General features: G+C 34.5%; 1 protein-coding gene across 4 annotated transcripts in view; it reads left to right on the forward strand.

The window, feature by feature from the left end:
* RGS7 (regulator of G protein signaling 7) overlaps positions 1-19,510 on the forward strand; it is a 584,795-nt gene extending 565,285 nt beyond the window's left edge. For 3 of the 4 annotated variants that reach the window (XM_057553541.1, XM_057553532.1, XM_057553519.1), the window contains 2 exons: positions 1,558-1,638; positions 18,828-19,510. In XM_057553541.1, the coding sequence (XP_057409524.1) occupies positions 1,558-1,632 (75 nt within the window). In that variant the 3' untranslated portion in view covers positions 1,633-1,638; positions 18,828-19,510. The remainder of the gene's footprint in view (positions 1-1,557; positions 1,639-18,827) is intronic. The other variant, XM_057553524.1, reaches the window with a different exon arrangement.
* Positions 19,511-20,108: the final 598 nt, after the last annotated feature.

The raw sequence follows: 20,108 nt of genomic DNA on the forward strand, positions 1-20,108 counted from the left end.
GCTAAAGACTTCTGAAATATTAGTTAGTATAGAATGAAATTTCCATGCTTTCAGAAAGTTCTACTGGACAGCAGCGCTCTACAGAATTAATGATGTTATCAACAGAAATTTAGTACCAGTAGAAAATTATGAGGAAATTCTGAAGTTAAGCCACTAGATTTTCAAACATTTAGGCTTTGAAAATGTTGGCATAAAACCTTAACACATCTACTTCATTTTAGTGTCATTTGATTTTGCTTGAAATCACACTATTTTGTTTGCACAAGAAGAGTTTTGGTGTTCAAAGTAAAAGCACTAATGCAAACAGAGCCCATGTCCTGTGACAAGAGGCCTTCTGTGGCAACTCTCCTGTCTTCCTGATCCCTATGATTTAGAACATGAATTTGGTGTTGCATCATTTCATCATCCTGTCTTTTTCTGCTGTTTTTCTTTCTGACTTTTCCTTTCTTTCTTTTTCTTTCTTTCTTTCTTTCTTTCTTTCTTTCTTTCTTTCTTCCTTCCTTCCTTCCTTCCTTCCTTCTTTCCTTCCTTCCTCTCTTTATTTCTTTTGTTCTTTCTTTTCTTTCTTTCTTTCTTTCTTCCTTCCTTCCTCTCTTTATTTCTTTCATTCTTTCTTTTCTTTCTTCCTTCCTTCCTTCCTTCCTTCTTTCTTTCTCTCTCTCTCTCTCTTCCTTTCTTTCTTTCTTCCTTGCTTGCTTGCTTGCTTGCTTTCTTCTCTCTCTCTCTTTGTTCCTTTGCCCCATCCAACCCCACACATGTAAGTCGGAATACTCAATGGATCGCAGAACTTCTTTTGAAAACTTTGCACAGAATGTGGTAAGTTTTAATTTTTAAGGAATTACAAATCATTAAGTCCAACTGGGAAACATTCCCAGTTTCAAGCCCCATCTTCCAACTTGCATCCTTTGATGTAACAGCAAAGGTATTTATTGCCTTTATTCAAATTCAGAATTTCCTGCTTCCTACTTATCTTTCTGTCCCAGCACTTCCTGGAGTAGATAAGATATCACACGTGAAAATCTATATGTATCAAACTAAGGCTTGGAAAGAAATGTGTATTATGATACATAAAATGAAGAAACTGTTCTTTATATTTTAATTTTTATTCTATGTATCTCTTTCTTTATTAAAGATAGTGCATGCATTTCTATACTCTTTCCCTTAGCTCTTCCTAAGGCTTAAAAGATTAAGAACAATGAGGGTTCTGTTCTTTCTACTTTTGCAGGGAGAAAATGACTTATTGAACAGTTTAAAGCCAGACTCAGTATGAATGGGGGTCGGCGACAATATATGCCCCACCAAAGACCCAATAGCATGCCTTTCTTATTTTTTATTTTTCAGGAAGGTATTGAAAACTATTGCATAAATCATCCAGGAAACCAGTAGTTTCCCTACCAGTGTTTTCTTAGCATCTTTCCATGTGCTTAAGTGATATATTTGTTTGTGGGATTCTTTTTTTTCTTTTTTTTTCTTTTTTTGATATTGTGCCAGTGCCTTTGGAACTTTCTAACATTGTGTAAGCTCAAACTAAAGCCTTCAACACATTTATTTTTATAGGGCAGAAACATCCCTATTTTCCCATGCCATAAAAACTGTACACCAACACTGAGGGCCAGCACTAACCTGTTATGAAAAGAGGTAGAAAAATCTTGGTTTATACTCAAGTTTGTCTGCATTGTCTGTTGAGTTGTGTGGTCAGCTCCATGCTGCTGCTGCTGTGGGTGTGTGTTGTGGCTTTTGCTGTGATGGCCAGTTAAGTGGAGTTATGTGTGTTGAAATGTAAGCAAATTGGATTCAGCAAAAATATGTTTTTTGTTTTTAGTTTCCTTCAAGGATCCTTTCAGTGGGGAATGTTAATCAGTTCTTTTTATGAATTCCTAGTTGTGGCTGTGCCCAGAGTATTTGAAAGATTTTAAAAAGCAGTGTATACTTTGAACACTCAATGTGATTGCACGAATTAAAGGGCTGGAAAATGAAGGTCTCCAGAAATTAATCACACTATAAACTTCCAAAATTTTGGCTGGATCTTTTGTAATCTCTGACCTTTAATATAAAATTTTCTTAAGCATGCCTCATAAGTCACCATGGGAAGATAAAGACAATGTTAAAGAAATGCCTCAAGATTTTGCTGGAGGAAGTCGCCACAGGATGTTGCACAGTGTTCTGTGTATTGTTTAAGCATTGTTTCAAATTCATTCTTTTCTAACATAACACTGACAGAATATTGTTCTTGAGATTGGATTGGAAATTTCTGTGATACAATTAAAAATATATAATGCAAATTAAGGAATATTGAAAGGGGAAGCAAAATGGTTGTCTTTCCTCCAACACCATCCCCAAATCTCACCAACTTCCCCAATTCTTAAAGTAGTACCACATTGTAACTCATTGCAAACTTTAAGAAAGGATCAGTAGGAAATAAGGGAAGAGAGAATTAATCATCTACACCTTCAACGAAAATTTATACGCCAAGTGCCAACTATACTGCAGACATTGCTATGTCTTAGGAAAAAGACCTTAATTGCTAAGGTACATAATGATATAAACAAAATGTTATGTTGTACAGGAGAAAGATAAACTATTTCAACTTGTATTAGGGTGGATAGGGAGGGTCCATAGGTAATGTGAGAATTCTCAGAAGAAGTTACATTTAACTGGATAAATAGGATTTCATTAGGCCAAGAAAGGCAACCATCCTTTTAAGAAGAAAGGGGAAAAAAGGCTGGGATTACTGAAGAAAGAGAAGTTGAGTAACATTCATACCATAACACATATATACACACAACATACTGATAAATTTCAGATAACCTTCAGACACAATTGTTTAGGGTTAATCCTTTTCCATCCAGGAAAATAAAAAGTAATGTTTTTTATTGAATAATTTGTTTTGGTAGTACTCTAAAGAAATGGAGTAAGAAAATTAGAAAGACTCTCTGATTTCCCCAATAGATTATGAATGATAACATTTATTTAATTAGTTATGAGAAATAAATTTCTATCCTGAAAATTATTTATATACAAAAATTTAAAATATTATACTGTATATCATTAAGTCTTATGATGGTTAATTTCTATTTAAAGTTCCCTTTAACTTTCTGTTTTCATTTATTTTTTTTATTTCCCCTTGGTTCAGTGTTCCTCCATAATATGATTACTTTTAGGGTCAGAAGTTGTGTTAGCCATCCTAAGTACTTAACATAATACATTTTATGCAATACCTTTATAGGATCAATAAAATGATTTTAACACAGATAAAGAATGAGTGATTTTATTATCAGATAGACATAATGGAGGAAAGACACAGTTTAAATAAACATTTTAAAAGAGTTCTGTGTTCAGGTTGCTCTGGTAAATACGGGGAGGCTACAACATAGAGTATCCAAGAAAGAAATGGACTTGGGGAATTACAGGTAAATAAGTGTGTAGACTGTAAAAGGAACTAGGAAAAGTGAGATAATGATAATAACTCACATTCAGTGAGTGCCTGCCATGTGCCAGGCTCTGTACTAGGCACTTTATATTATCTAATTTAATTTAATCTGAACCTACAAGTTAGGTAATATAATACTCATTATTTTACCCATTTTACAGGTGAGAACACTGAAAGGTCAGAGGAGTTACTTAATTTTCCCAGAATCATACAGTTAGTTAAGGAGCTAGCACTAACCCCAAATTTATTTTGTTCCCAAATTCTTTCTTTCTACACAGATCACCTTGCTCTTCCAACGGTAGAAGACAGATAAATCTTTCCATTTGATGATAACCTCCTCTGGAGTCTGAGTCCATTTCCATTAGTGTTTATTTGTAGAAGTTTATTTACATTTCAGCATAGTTATTTTTATAACCTGGCTTATAAAAATGGCATCACTGTTTTGTTTCACACAAGAGTCAAAAACGTTTTGCTTGACAGCTCCTCCTAATACCATTGGAAATCCCATTGGTTACTGAGGTTAATAAATTCTTGCAGGCACTTTAGAGAATAATTATAGTAAACAGCTAACAGCTGCATAGCATTTTACAGTGTTACAAGGACGCTCATTACTTTTTGTTTGTATTTTTGTTGTTGTTCTTTACAAACACAATTATCTTGGCAGGTGGTCAGGTAGGTGTTACCATCATTTCACAGATAAGCAAACTGAGGACTAGTGAGGTGAAGTCATTTCACCAATATTAATCAATTGTTGAGTGTTAGGGCCAGGCCTAGAAGCAATGTTTTCTGACTTTAAATTCATTACTTTATAGACTACTCATTTTCTTCTCATTATACCCGACACTGGAGGGATAAAAATAACTCACATTTGTGTAATACCTTCACCTTGGCTTGTTGTCCAAGAAATCTCATTTCTTATCATTTACTTTTTTATTATTTTCCTTGCCATCAGAGAATTTTCTTCAGGTCTTTCAAGGGTTGTTGTGTCCTCTCATGCCTTTAAATGTTATTCTTATTAAGTTGATTTCATTCTCTTCTGACAAAGTTCATGTAACGGTTTTCTTTCCAACCATTAAATTATCGAAGCATCTGTCTGCCATATAAACCTTAAGGGAGAACAGATAGGAAATAAGGGGAGAAACAAAGTAGGAGGATTGATCATCTACACCTTCAGTCAAAATTCATAAATCAAGTGCCAAATGCCAACTGTATTACTTATTACCTCTTCTCCTTAATTTGCCTTTGGGCTACAGAAGTAGAAATGAGAATTAGAGAATGTTAATGTTGAACTTTCAGGAACTCACCTAATCTAACCTCTTTTGGAGAAAAATTTTACCCTATCTCAATGAAGACAATTTACTGCAGAGCCTTAAAAGAATCAACATACAAGATATAATGACCACTTTGCTCTCCCACCCCCTCTCCTCCCGTGTACTGATGCTAGTGCGTTGGGCTTGTAAGGTATCCTCTCAAGACTGAAACAAATTACCAGAAGTTTTGGAAACTGTGTGAGAGAATTTTAACAAAAGGACTGAGTTGGCTCTGAAATCAGTTGATTTTTTGCAATCAAATCTGAATTTAACTGTATAAATCATTAGTAGACGTATTGATAAGAACAAATGTAAATATAAATCCTATAACTTGTTTGGAGTGTTAAAAGTGAGAAAGATACAATATGCTTAGTTCTTTTAGACTGTTCTTTTTGGTTAAATCTAGTTAAATTCTTTTTCTAAGCCCATCATGGAGTTCCTAGTTAATACACCTTATGCAGATTTTATACAAGCAGCAAAATGTGGTTTAAAAAAAGCCCAGACCTGGAAGCCTGACATGTTAATATTAGGTCTGAAACCCAGTCTTACACTTTTCTTGCTGTATGAATTTTTAGAAATCAGCTAAACTGCTGAACCTTAATTTCTTCATCTACAATTTCTCTAGCCAGAAATAGCTCTAATCAGTACTTGTGCAAAATAAATAAATAAATAAATAAATAAAATAAACTTAAGAAATACTTTAATTATGCTTTTGAAACATGCTTTATTTACTTAAATTGCATCAGAAATATCTTCCAGGTCATTTCATATTCTTCTACATGATTATACGTATTGACTGCGTGAAATTCTTCTGAATGGATATACCTATAATGCATTTTTCCATTCCTCTATTGGTGGACATTTATGTTGTTCCTTATTTATTTCTTTCTTTATTCATTGTCATTATAGCTCAAAGTGTGGTAAACATTCTTCAAGTTAAATATTGATTTTTTTCTCATACTCATAAAAAATTGAGTTGCTTGGTTAAATGGAATGCAAAATTATGAAAGAAAAGATGTCTATTTATTTTTCTCTCTCTTATCTTTACTTTTGCCCTAATGCAAGAGATACACTAGAGGGAAAAATAACTTATCACAGAAGACAGAAATCAGAGTTCATATTCTTGATTTCCAAAACCACTTGTGTTACACATTAATAACAGGCTTCCTTATCAATTAGTCCTCAATCTCTGAAGAATTACAGTGTTTTCTGGGAGCCTTACACTTTTTTTTAAGACGCTGTCAAAAACACTATGGATTATTTCTAGTCCATGGTCAAGTGATTTTTAACTTGGTTTTATTAAATGTGAAATCTAGCATGAAACTTCCTCTGCATACCATAACAATCACCATGACTGTACACCGAGACTGCCCTCTCCACCCAGTATAACCCTATGAATAATAGAGATTCCAGGTTTTGGAAATACAGCCTCACACCAGCTATGGAGCAATACTACAAGAGTCCAATGCCGTGTCAAATCTACTCATGCAGACCCCTCGACTGTGCAGTTGAGCTGGACATTGGTTCTCTTTAGGATTGAAACATGGCATTCCTGGTTTAGTGCTCTAGACTTTGCTGTATGGGCACATTAGTGTAGATAAGCTGTTGGAAAGGATCCTAGAGCCCCTAAAAATAAAATTTATAAACTTGCCACTGGGTTTGTTCACCATGAATAATACCAATATAGAAAATTGACTGACCTGGTAATCTATGTTCCACTCATATGCTACATTTTTATCATTTTTTTATATATTATGTTACTAGTTCCTAGATTATTCATTCATTCAACATATATTGAGTTTTGACTATATGACAGGTGTCAGGGAAGAAGAAATTTTCTTCTACCCTTCTAGGTTCTTCTGGCTGGTCTAAGAATTAAATTGATATGAGACAGATTAATAAGAGAAAAATCAAAAGTTTAATAATATGTATACATGGGAGAGGCCCAGGAAAACTAACTCATCAAAATGTCTGAAACTTTTAACTTAAATACTATCTTCAGGTAAAGACAAAAGAGGATGTTGGGGGTAGTGGTTTGGGACCTCAAAGGAGAAGAAGGCAACTGACATGGAGATGGGAAAGCAAATGTTTGGTAGGACATGCAGAAACAATGGGACACAAAGAGGAATTTTAACAGACTTTCCTAGGTTTCTCCCTATCTCCTTGCCTAGTTCATATTATAGTTATCTATGGTGATTGCTCCCTTCCTGGAACAGGTTCTCTATCTACATTCTTTAGGCAGTCAGGGGGAAGGTCAAAATTTCTTCCTGGGTGTTTTGGGCCTTGGTTATTTTCAGTTTGAAATAACCACATGCCAAAGAGACATTTTGGGGTGGCAAATTTTGCTCCCCTACACAGGTTATGTGCTACTCCTTTGTGGTTAAAAAGACATCCTTTTCTTACTTTAACTTCCCTTGATATCAATTTCTACCACAATGAAGTCAGAAAGGGCATTTTCTAGATGGTATTTATGCTAATGAAGTTGCACTATAGTTAGACCTCCATGGAGTTAATGAGATCCTCGATTCACATAAACATCCCTCATAATGAAGCAGATCATCTGCTTCACATAAATATCCATCATGATATAAAAACAGTTTAGAAACTGTGAGAGGGAAGGTTTTGATTTTATATTTGTGCACCTGTGAATTTACCCTAAGGAGAACTTTGTGCATATTCTTTTCTGATTGAGTGCTATAGTTATTGCTTGAGGTTATAGGTATATTCATATAGAAAACCATGTTAGAAAACTCCTAGAGCACCCTAAGTAAATATAATTTATAAACTTGGCATTGGGTTTCCCTAGCATAGATATTAAACACATAAAGTGAGTCTGGTAAAGAATGAACTACATTCTCCTCTTTCTTCTCTAGTGGACCTGAAACTCATCTCATTTATTATTTTGTAGTTGGCATATATGGCTATCCATCTTCTTTTATTGAAACTGCTTTGTGGTGATAACTTGCCTGAGAAAGCAGTTTTAGGTTCCCTGCAGCATGATGTAAATTGATTGGTGTGAAATGTATCAAACTATGTAGGCTATTTAGTTTGGCCAATATATCTTTATTTTCCCCTAGTGGCATCATTAGTTCTTAAGTTGCCACTCAAGTTCTATAAACTATAAATTGTATAGTGGTTTTTGGTCAAAGAGCATCCAGTACAACTCTGGAGGCTCCTAAGGAATGTTTTGAGGCTGCTGAGTAGACAACCCCCAGTGGTAAACTTCCCCCTTTGCTGCTATATATGCCAGAGGCAGAAGTTTCAATAGTATTTCCCAAAGCACTGCTCTGATGTACCCAAGGCCTTGGGTTGAAGCCAGTGGTCATGAGGCCCCAGCTACCTGCATAATTGGAGACCACCCTGGGGGCTCTACTTAACAATTTTATAACCCAGTAGTACCCATGTGTCCAAGCATTATTGGATTCTTTTATCCAACAACAACAAAAAAATACTTATTGAGCACCTATTGGGGGTCAGGCACCTTCTCCCTAGTTAAGAATACATAAATAATAAAAAATAATAGGAAGCTAGTAGGTAATAATAATAAGTTAATAATAGTAGTAATGACAAATATAAATAATAATAATAGTTAATAAGAAGAAGAAATAATAGTCACTAACATGTGTACCTTAGTCGGTTCATTCTTCTCATGAAAGTTAACTGTTCAATGAACAGAACTAGTTTCCTACCAGCTTCCCATTAGCTTACTTCATGTAAATCATGAAAGTTTTCCTTAAAGCAACACAGAGTAGGCAGGAAGAAGAGTGAAGCTTAAGCAAGAGATCTGCTTATTAAATAGTTGGGGTAAGCAGCCCTGAAGGAGAGAGAGAACAAAGGTAGAACCAGAAAGAGGGTCTAAGGACATGACAAATTGAGTTGTGTTCCAGGCAAGACTGCCATGGAGACTTCCAGTTAGAGGAATATAGTACAGAATAAGGTAATCAAAAAGATAGCTCATAATCTGGATCCAAACAATGGGCCATTTTATATATGCAGAAGATGAAGGTGGAAGGCAAGTTAGGAGAACCTAGAGATAAGAGGACATGACAGGATCAGTAGCTACTATATTAATTCATATTTGATGATAATGCCAAGAACTTGGGCAATGAGATAGAGGAAGTAAAGGAGGAAGAGTACAACTTTTAGCACCAGTATATTTACATATAGGCTACAGTATTTTTGAGCTAAGTTTACTGGGAGTGTTGACAGTGGAAAAATAAACTTCAGACTGTCTCAATTAGGAATTGAAAGAGTTATATAATAGTTAATAAATTATTTTACATTATCACTTCTATTTTATTTGACAGTATATGAACTTGAAGTTTTACTCAACTATGACAAAAAATTGTAGCTGAGTGAAGCAAGAAGATAGGGAATATTTGTGTATGCTTGTGTACATTACAATATTTGTCAAGTACTTGAAGACAGTCAACTATCAATCTCAGTATTGATCTCAATTACCTCACTGAGTTAAATAGAATTTAATAGAATTACATACAGTAAACCGGAATTTCATCAATAGTCTGAGGACAATATGTTTGCATATTCTTTTTATAAATGTGTTTTACATAGCTAGGAAAAATATAAATGGAACTTAAATTGATAAAGATTGGGATTATTATGTCTAAATTTAATTTCCACTAAAAATACATTCATATGTTAATTATATCTAGATATGAAGTCACTTACTAAGCAACCCCATATCATCATCAAGCCATCTCATTTGCCGTTTTCCATTCTAAAGCCACGTGTCCCATTGTATGTGTTCATTAGCATTCCTTTATGAAACACTTTTCAGAAAAGAAAGCCATTTTTATATTTATGACCAGCCATGGGTGTGAATTTTACTTTTCCATAATTTATGCTAGTACTTGGAGGCAACAACTCTAAAATGGGTGATTTAAAATAGCTAGACAATAGACATCTTTATCTAAATTGCATACATGTTTATAGACTTAGATATATTTTGTTTATAAACAAACACACTGCTGTGTTTTCTTAAGTGTTTGGCAGATACCATAAGGCAAGCCCAGATTGGGCAAAATCCCATATCCTCTGCATTGTGCATCACATTTTGATTGCTGTTTTTGTCACTGTTGTTTTCCAACGTCCAGAAGTTACCATTATTAAAATAAGCTTGTGGTCATTATTGGAAGTTTAAAACACCATTTCTAAATTGCACTGACCATTATTTCTGGAGAATAAAAGATCAGCCGTCATTTTTTTTGTTCATCAATTCATTCCAATTTACTTATTTTGGTGTTAAAGATTTTTCTATTTCATCAGCAATAGAAAAATTACTCGATAGACATGGCTGATGTAAACAGGGATAACAAGCACCCATTATCAAGATTGTTCACTTGAAATATGCATATTAATATCTAGGAGGAACATACTTCCAATACCAGAAAGAAAAGACTATTGGGAAGTCTTTATCTTTTCTAATTCTAAAAGTCTTCAAAGGACTTTTGGGAGACATTGAAAATGATTAATTTTTGGAGTCTCAAAATTGAAAAGGGATTTATAGGCATCAATTTCCCCAGGTCCAATCCCCAGCCATTGCATGAATCTCCTCTGTAGACTCAATGACAAGTATGCATCCAGCATTTGCTGGCCTATAAGTTTCAGAGATGTGGTACCTTTAGAACACAGGGGTAGTCAATTCCATTTTTTAGAATTTCATTCCTTATTTTTAGAATAATCTACTTTTTTGTAACATCGGAGTATTCATCCTAGTTCTGTCTCCTGGAGCTAGGCAGAATAATACAAACATTTCAGCGGATCTAGACATCTGTTGAATTACTTGAAGGTGTAATTATATCTCCTCTCAAGTTTTGTTTTTATTTCCATTAGTTAAAATCTAGTTCACCGTTTTTCTGTATGGTTCAACTATCCATATCCCATATCTCAAAATAACCAGGGGCTTGGAAAATGCAGATTCCTTGACCTTATCCCAGATAAACTGGGTTAGAATCTCTCTCTCTCTCTCTCTCACTGTTTACAAGCGCTTCAGAATTCAGTTTAAGAACCATGATCTAGTTAGCAGCCTGACTTCTCCTTACCAAAGATCAGTGGTTCTCACTTCCTCACTTTAGCTGCAGCAGAATCATTTGGAGAACTCATAACACAGATTGCTAGACCTCACCTCTCTGAAAGGCTAATTAAGTAGTTTTCTGGTAAGATCCAAGAATTTTAATTTTTTAATAATTCTCAGGTGATACTGATACTACCAGTTTGGAGACAACACTTTGAAAACCACTACCCTAGCCTAACTGATTCCCTCCACTCTCCCCACTGATAGATGCCAAGGGCACACCTAGTGTCACATCTGAGAGGCTACTCTCCAGTTGTGCTCACACATTTTTGCAAGCAGCATTTGAATTACATGGATGAGTCAACTGTGTTTGTTCCCATAGCTGTTTACCATAATTGAACTGATAGTAATTACATAATTTATTTGAATGTCATATAAGCTGCTGAAATTTGAGTGTGAAAAGAAAAAGTTATTTCTCTGAAAACCAAGCTGAACACTTAACAAGACTTAATAAACTTGCCTTAAAATTGCCATCACATTAAATCTGAGTGAGCCTTGCTTTGGGAAAGTGGGCTTCTAATGTTTTCTCATTCAATAATCTCATGTTCTTTCACCACCTTAATTGCTCACCTCCTATATCCACCCCAGTTAATCAACAGTCCTCCAAAAATGATAACTGAACACAATACTTGAGAAGTAACCGAACCAGCATCGATTGGAAATATCATCTGCCCAATAGGAAAGAAAGAACATATATAACTTTTACAATCCAGTCCGAACATTGTATCAGCTTCCCCACCCCAGCTCCCAGTCACAGCAGCCGTATCAAATTGTAGGGTCATTTGGGGCTTAAAATTTTTTTTAAATCTAGAATTTTTTTTCTTGTGAGCTCAGATTACATCTCCCCAATCTTCTCTCTTTTGCTGCTAGATTTTTGGTTTATTGTTTGTTTATTAATTTTCATGTAAGTTTGGTTCTTTATCCTTCTTTCCATTAAGTTTTATCTTGTAAGTTATAGCCTTACATAATTTTTTGGAGTATCTCTTTGTGACCCTGTCTTTTAACTAAGATTAGCAAATTGGCATCATACATTCATTTTAGCAGAATTCCATCAGTTTAATTGTGCAAATTATTGATTAAAATGCCATAAAGTACAGAGAGGAAGACAGAGTTCCACTACTCCAAAAATTAGCACACCTTGAAGGTAGTTGTTTATTTAGTTATGAACCACACCTTTTTCTGTGTCATCCACAGAGATACCATGAAAGACTGCTAAATGCCTTACTTAGTCCAAGAACCTTTGTTTAAAGCAACTTCCTGTCCTCAAGTCTGGTAAACTCTTTTTAAAAATGAGTAAATGAGCGTGTACATGACAAAGATCTAATATGGTTTATATGGGGAGTTCTTAGCAAAAAAATAATCAGAAGAGCAGTACGTCATTAGAAAAATGAGCAAAGGTCTTGAACAGTTTTAACAGAGGAAATACAAATAGTCAATAAATACATAAGAAATCAAAAAGAAAATCTATATAATAACCAAGTTTAATTCAAAAAGCAAAAAAAAAACTTTTTCCTTCAAATAGGTTAGTTTTTAAAATAATCATATCTAGGATAAGAAAATTGGTGATTTCATACATTGTTAATAGGAATATGAATTGCTAATCACTTTCTCGAATAGAACTTTACAGAACGTGTCAAACCCTTCAAAAATCTTCTCTCGCTTTCAATCAGTAATTCAACTTCTAATAATTTAATTCTAACAAAACTCCGATGTTTACACACAAACAAGAATATTCATTGCATCATGTAACTGCCAAAAATGACACAATCTGTATATACAACAATAGTGAATTCCTTAAATGCATCAAGGTATATCAACCTGATGCAGCTATTAAAAATTAGATTTCAGAACACTGACTTTCATCTTTTTTTATTGCCTCCCACATATGACATAGTAATACATATATGTTTGTGAGTGTGTGTGTATGTATATATAAACTGTACTTGTGTACATTTATATGTGTGTAGGACTAAAATAACATTTCAGAAACAATACATTCCCTTATTATGTGCAACGCACCCTGATATATTTTGATCTGTTCTATGATTTGTAATTTTTTCCTTAATGTTGGTAGCGTCTTTCTAAATTGATTTCCTTTCCCACTAATGTCATGAATTTCAACAAAACATTGTTTTAGAAGAAATATGTGTTACATGGGTAATTGATCAAAATATGATCATTTTAATAAGCATGTTACTCATAATAAGCCATAATACTATGCACAGTATAGTATCAGTTTTGTAAAAAAAATAAAATAACATTTTTGTATAAAAAGTAAAATGATATATTAGCATGTAAATAACTGTATTTTGGGTAAAGTTCATTTCTTCTTTATATTTTTCTATGTTTTCCTCATTTTCTCTAATGGATATACACTTTTTATTTCAGGAAAATATTCTTAACTAAGGTAATGAAAGTATTTGGCTTTACTTTTTCTATCTCAAACCACACAGGGAGCTAGTAATAAGTGCTTACATATAAATGTATTCATAAACTATATCTTTTAAGTACATAATAACAGAATTTTTTCCAGCGTTCAACATTAAATATACCAGCCTCCAAACTAGCTACAGAATCCCCTTCCTTTCTTTCTTCCTCCTTTCCTTCCTTTCTTTTTCTTTCTTTTTTCCTTTCTTTCTTAAATCTCAATAATTGAGCTTTCTTTAATTGTCTAGAAACACACTTTTCAGTTTTGCTAAAATTATTCACGGTGATTCAGTAAACTCTCCTGCAAATTAACCTAGGAAGCTTGGTTTCATTTAAAGCAGGGAAGATCTTTCCAAACCCCTAGCCTAGTTCAATTCCTTCTTAACACATTCCTGGTTAGTTTCATTGATATGAACAACCAGGGCAAAATAAGAGTTGAAAAGACCCAAATTCTGTCAGTTGATTATTTAATAGGGTGTGGCCAAGTGCTCCCATTTCTCATCCTACCTTGCCTCTCCTCCCCCAAGATAAGTTACTTGTCCCAATACATTTGAATCTCATTACCCTGGTTTCTAGAAGCTTATTCTTAAAATGTGATTTCCAGCCAAGGAACTCAGCTCATGCAAAGCAAGCACATATTTGGGGACTTCTATAATATTAATATTGTTTAACAGGTATCAGTTGCTTCACCAAGCCAGGTAACTTAGAGAATTGTACAAAATAGCATGTACAAAAAAATGTACAAGTACTGGCAAAGAGTCCAAAAAGGGAAACTGCAGAAGAACTTAAGGGGCAATTAGAAGACTTCAGCCAAAACCTGAGTAAGAAGTTTAACTGAAGAGTGAGTAGAACCTGAGCGGAGAGAGCAACAGGTGCAAAAGTCAGCCAAAGAACCATTCTGTGGAGTGACAGTAGGTAGTTTGAAAGGCCAGGGAAACCAGGTTATGAAGGATTTTGAAACCCAGGCAAAGACATTTATATTTTTTAAGTGAAACCAGGGCAATTTTCAGTATGAGAGTAAAAGAGTAAACAGATAACATCCTTTAGTTCAGCCTGTTTTAAGAGCATACATGTCCTATCTCTAGTCCAGCAGCATCTCATTACCACCAAACAGTCAGCTTTTTATTACACAGCTGTGGGGCTGAGCACAGGTTAGACAACTGGGTCATATACACCAATAGAAAGTCAATGACAAGATTTGCCCTCTCTTGGTCCCAGCCTCTCACTGTGGCCTCTGGAGCCTACATGGCATTCTAGAATATACTTCTAAGTCTACAGCAACATATGGGAAAGACTAGGAGGCAATGATAAGAAACACACAAGTAGGAATTATAAGAGTTAAGATGTTAACATGTTTTTTAATCCAAAAGATGCTGATAGTTTCCTATTCTTCTCTTTAAGCTCTTTCATGACTATCTTCTAAAAATCCATCCCTTCATTTATCGTTGGTTTGCTTAGTGCCCTGTAGACTCAGAAAGACTGCTGTATGTTTTTATGACAGTAATAAAACAAATAGTTGGTCACTCAAGCAAATATAGCTTCTCTCTACTTTCTTTATGGATTAGTGTCTGCAGGAAAGGAGTGTGGAAATTTGCCTCCATGTCAAGGTTCTCAGACTGGAGCTAAGAGCCTGACCTTTACGTCCATTTCTACTGGCTCACAGCTCTTTGTCAACTTTATGTTATCACTTTAAGACCAAGAGAGATGTTAAAAATCAGGTGAAATTCATAACTTTTGATAGTTAACTTGAGAAGGTGAAGAACCAGCAATAGGTAGTTTTGTTTGGGGGAGTTTTATTTTCCTAATTATAACAAAATCTCTATGCAACATTTAAGATAGGAAGGAATTGGTTTGGTGGAGATGAAATTTTATTGAGACACTAGAAAACCTTCTTTGTTTATGTGGTAGCTGTATTGTAGATTAGCCAGAGGCTCTGCCTTCACTTAAGTGCCAGTTAAAGTCAGGTTAATTTTGTCCTGAAATTGATCATGTGCTTCTTTTGCTAGCATACTGTCCATTAACTAGATATTACAAAATCTCATAAGATCTTGAGTTTTTATTTTGTTTTGTTTTGAGTTTCTGTCTTTGTCTTTCTCTATGGATTTCCATTTACAATATAATCTATTTCCTTTATTTATTTTTAATTTTTATTTTATATTGGAGTATAGTTGATTAACAATGTTCTGATAGTCTCAGGTGTACAGCAAAGTGATTCAGTTATACATTACATGTATCTATTCTTTTTCAAATTCTTTTCCTTTAGAATCTAACAAGAAAGGGTATAAATCATATAACACAAATGTAGTCATTTGGTTAAAAATAATTATTATTCATATGGAATTCACTTGTAAGCAATTTGGTAAAAACTGCTATTGGTAAGGGATTTTTAGCCCTTTTAGTTTTTAGAATTAAGATTTTAGAACTTAACTATGAAAATTTCCAAAAAAAACAGAAAATTTCCCAGATTCTTCAACTTAGAAAAATTATTAAAAGATAATTAGCAGGATTATCTTTTAAGGTGATTTCATACAGCCACCAAGGAACAACACTGAAAAGGATTGTTACAAAATATCTGATGTGCAAATGTATTCTTTCCTACCCACAAGAAAGGATTAGTGTTCTTTTTAAGATTTTCCAGTAGAGTGAGCAACTGGTATTTCTTTGTGCACTAGAGAGCACCTAGGTATTTTTCTTTCCAGTATGTGAAAAAGGCAAGATTTGCACAGGGCTTACCGATAGATCCAAGTAATCTAGGTCTTCAAATCTAGATGACTCACTTGGGTGTCCATGCTATTTACTTTGACCCCTGAGTGGGGCACTTAAGTTCTTTTTACTATTAGTTATACCCAAATTTGCCTTTTAATTGTCTCAATACACAAAACAAATACCCTTATTACATATTTGGTGAGTCCATATCTCACAAGTGTTTCATTGTGTGGCTATGTTAAGATGTATACATGTGTTCTCCCATTTCTGTTCATCTGTTTTCCTATTATCACAAACCCGAGGTTTACTGTAGGCCTCATTCCATGAAGGAGTGTTTTTAAATTATCTCTTGGGACAACAGCTTATCAAGCTAAACTTTTACCGCCCCCCCCCCCTTTTAATGAAGTCTATACCAGGAAAAATACTAATAGCTTCAAGGATATTTGGGGAAAAAAGGTAGAAAGAGAACAAGGTAACTACTTGTTACATTTACAAAGATGACACAGTTTCCACCCATCCAAATGAAAAATGACTCTGAGTTGCAAATGGCTTCCTATTTCAATGTAACTATGCTATTCATCTTCCCAATAGTTTGAACCAAATTACATTAATCTGTAGTTTTAAAATAAATAGTTTTATATTAACACCTTTATCCTCCTCCTCAACTGTATAAGAATTCACTCTTATGCTTCAACCAGTATATGGTTCTCTCCATCCCACAAATGGCATTAGAAACAGTAAGCACTTTCTAAAAATACATTAGCCTCAGAATGAATATATATGCACACATGTTAATAACATAAAACAGTAGTAAATATATGAAATAATATAGTCTTCAAGTATAGAAAAGTAGTTTTTCTATTCCAACATTATTTGATTAACCTATTGCTCAGGTTTGGAGTGTTAAAAGTAGTATAATTTCAGCTTCCAATTCATGAGAAATTTTCTGCTCTTCTCAGAGTCAGAATTGTGACTTTGGGTCTCAGTGTCCTAATGAGAAAGAATAATAATAATAATAGTAATAATATAATAAGGTAATAGGTAACATAAACTGAGTACACAGAATGTTCTGAGAACAGTTTTAAGTAATTTACTTGTATTATTCTTCACAACAAGCTTTAAAAGTAGGTACTACTATTATCCCCATTGTATGAATGAGGAAACAGCCACAGAAGTGGTGGCAAGAAGAAACAAAGCATATTTTGTTTATAAGGCCAATGTAAAGTAGGGTGTCCTGTTAAAAATCTGCATTTTCTTTCATATTTTTCTTCCCATAGAGTGATTAGAGCATAGCTAAGTGGGAAAAATCTTTGCTAAACTTTGGATCTTTTACTATCAGTTGCTAAAAACTAAGTTTTGAACCCTTCCTCCAATTAAAAGAGAATGATGCTTCGTTTTCATCACTGCTGTTCAAGTATACAAAAAGGCCTTGTCAGTTACTGTACAGGATGTAAAGAAAGCTTAATTTTGGAATTATTAATAATTTCTTAAATATGTCATTCTTTTCTCAAAATATGGTCATGAATGATGATTTCTCTCCCCAAACCACACCACCCATTTATCAAACTCTGAGCCACATTAGGTGGTAAATCAAGACTATTGCTATGACTAAGTTATTACTAAATATTATATTTCTTAAAAAATCTCTTGGGCTTCCCTGGTGGCGCAGTGGTTAAGAATCTGCCTGCCAATGCAGAGGACACGGGTTCGAGCCCTGGTCTGGGAAGATCCCACATGCCGCGGAGCAACTAAGCCCGTGAGCCACAACTACTGAGCCTGTGCTCTAGAGCCTGTGCTCCGCAACAAGAGAGACCACAACAATGAGAAGCCCGCGCACCGCAATGAAGAGTAGCCCCCACTCGCCGCAACTAGAGAAAGCCTGAGCACAGAAACGAAGACCCAACACAGCCAAAAATAAATAAATAAATATATATATATTAAAAAAAAAAAAAATCTCTTGATTTTCCATTATTATTTTATCCTCTGAGAAGTACAAATTCCATCTATTTTTATACTAGAACATACAATGAGGGATAAAACAGAAATAACCAATTAATGATCTGCTATTCTGATCAGAAATTTAAAATTTCTTACCTCTCTAGAGTATTTGTAATTTACAGGGACAGTTTTGGTTATCAAGGTTTTCAAAAAATGAATATGTATAGTAGGTATTAACATAAAATGTAGAATCAGAATATATGGGATTTTTCTGGGATTGGAGTTGGAAGAAATCAAGTGGAAGAGGAAGGTGTCTACAGTTTGAAGTACAGAACAAATAGACTTTTATCTTTAGATGTATAATTGGCACTGGTTGTTTGTTTTTCCATTACCATATAGGATAGGGGATAGACTCAATCTTGAGTTTCCAGCAATCTCACCCTCAAAAATCATTTTATTTAATTAAATCATACCCTCTGCATACCGAGATATTTATAAATGCAACACTAATTTCAGCAGTTGAACAAGAATGCATTCACATTGCAGAGCAGCTTCCTAAGGTTTGTTGTAACATGTTTATAACCAGTTGCAAACCTAGGTGTTGCATCATCGCTAAGCCTCAGTGGAACATTTTGGACATGTTTTATGATTTGCTGATTTGTGCTGTGAACCCATCAGTCTGTTTGCAGTGGGGAGGAAGTGGGTGGGTGGGGTGGGAGGATGGAAGAAGGGAGGATCATTTTGTTTGATGTGTTGGTGGAGGGAGGGAGGGAACTTGGTCATGAAGTTTGAACTAAGATGCACCTAAAGGGTTCCATTTTGACCCTTGCACAAAATCAGCTGCAATAAATAGATGCTACTCATAAGCAGGTTTTCAGTGATCATATTGTTTTTTTTTTTCTTGTTTATATTTTTTTCTCAGGGGAAATCTCTCACGTCAAAGAGGTTAACAAGCCTCGTTCAGTCTTATTAAAAGGATCATCTTGTAGCATGAAAGTGAACTGGAGTCATTGCATATACTTTGTAGTTCTTTGTTGTTACCTGCAGCAGAGGACATTAGACCAAGATGTTGCATGAGCAAAGGACCTGAATTGTTCTTTCTTTGTGTACATTAAGGCACTGCCATCTCCAAGGGACTCTACCATCTCGATGCCTCCATTTCAAAATGTCTGCTAACTTCCTCCTTGTACTAAGCTGGATCTGTGTCTTTTCCTTTTTTAACGATTCAAGTGAAGTAAATCTTTTTCCCCCCTTTCTCTCTATCTTAAAGCTTCTTCTAGCCACACAGTTCACTAAAAATTCAGTCACAAACTGGAAGAATTGTAAAAGGAAAAAAAGCTTATATCAATAAGTGTACATACAGCTTCACATTTATTAAATAAATTAGCACAGAAAGTTTCATTTCACCAATATATCACAGTCAGAAACAAGCTATGTCTTTGTCTGTTGTCTGTATATTCTTGGTTAATGTTTCCCGCATTTATTTTTATACCATATTTAAATGAAACACCTTTTACTCCAGATGTATTAAAGTTGATCCCTTCTCTGTAAATTTGTGAATGTTTATATTGTTGTTTTATCTTTCATTAAAAGATGCATAATCTCGTTGCTTTTGTAACTTTTGACTTCTGTGCTAATTGAAAATGAAAATGCTGAGAAAGCATCAACAAATGTAGTCACAATGTAAGCTCTCACCCTGGAAGTTTATTTCAGGGTTTCAAGACAAGCTTGGATGGTGCAGCAGCCAGGAGCAGACTGAAAGTGATTCATCTGGGAGCTCACCCAGGATCAGGTAGATGCTTTTGCTCCCCTGGAAAACAACACAAATTGGCCTTCCACATTTTCAGAGCTATTTATGAGGTCTTTCTAATTATTAATATGTATCTCTATGTTTTACAAATGCATATTTTATTAGAATTATGTTTTAGTGTGACTTTTCCACTCAGGAACAGATTCTTTTCTTTAAGCATAATTCTAAAACGCCTAGATCGGTGGCTCTTAATTCTGGTGGTTACACATTCCTTTAAGAACATGATGGTAATTACTAACATTCAGTGAGTGCTTACTAAGTACCTACCACTGTATGATGGGCTTCACATGCCCATAAAATCCTCACATTTAATCCACACAGCAGGCCTATAAGATTATTTCTGCAATTTTGAGAATATTGAAGCAGAGAAAGGTTAAGTAACTTGTTCAGAGT

The sequence above is a fragment of the Balaenoptera acutorostrata genome, chromosome 1 (genome assembly GCF_949987535.1).
Source record: "Balaenoptera acutorostrata chromosome 1, mBalAcu1.1, whole genome shotgun sequence".
Classification (NCBI taxonomy): domain Eukaryota; kingdom Metazoa; phylum Chordata; class Mammalia; order Artiodactyla; family Balaenopteridae; genus Balaenoptera; species Balaenoptera acutorostrata.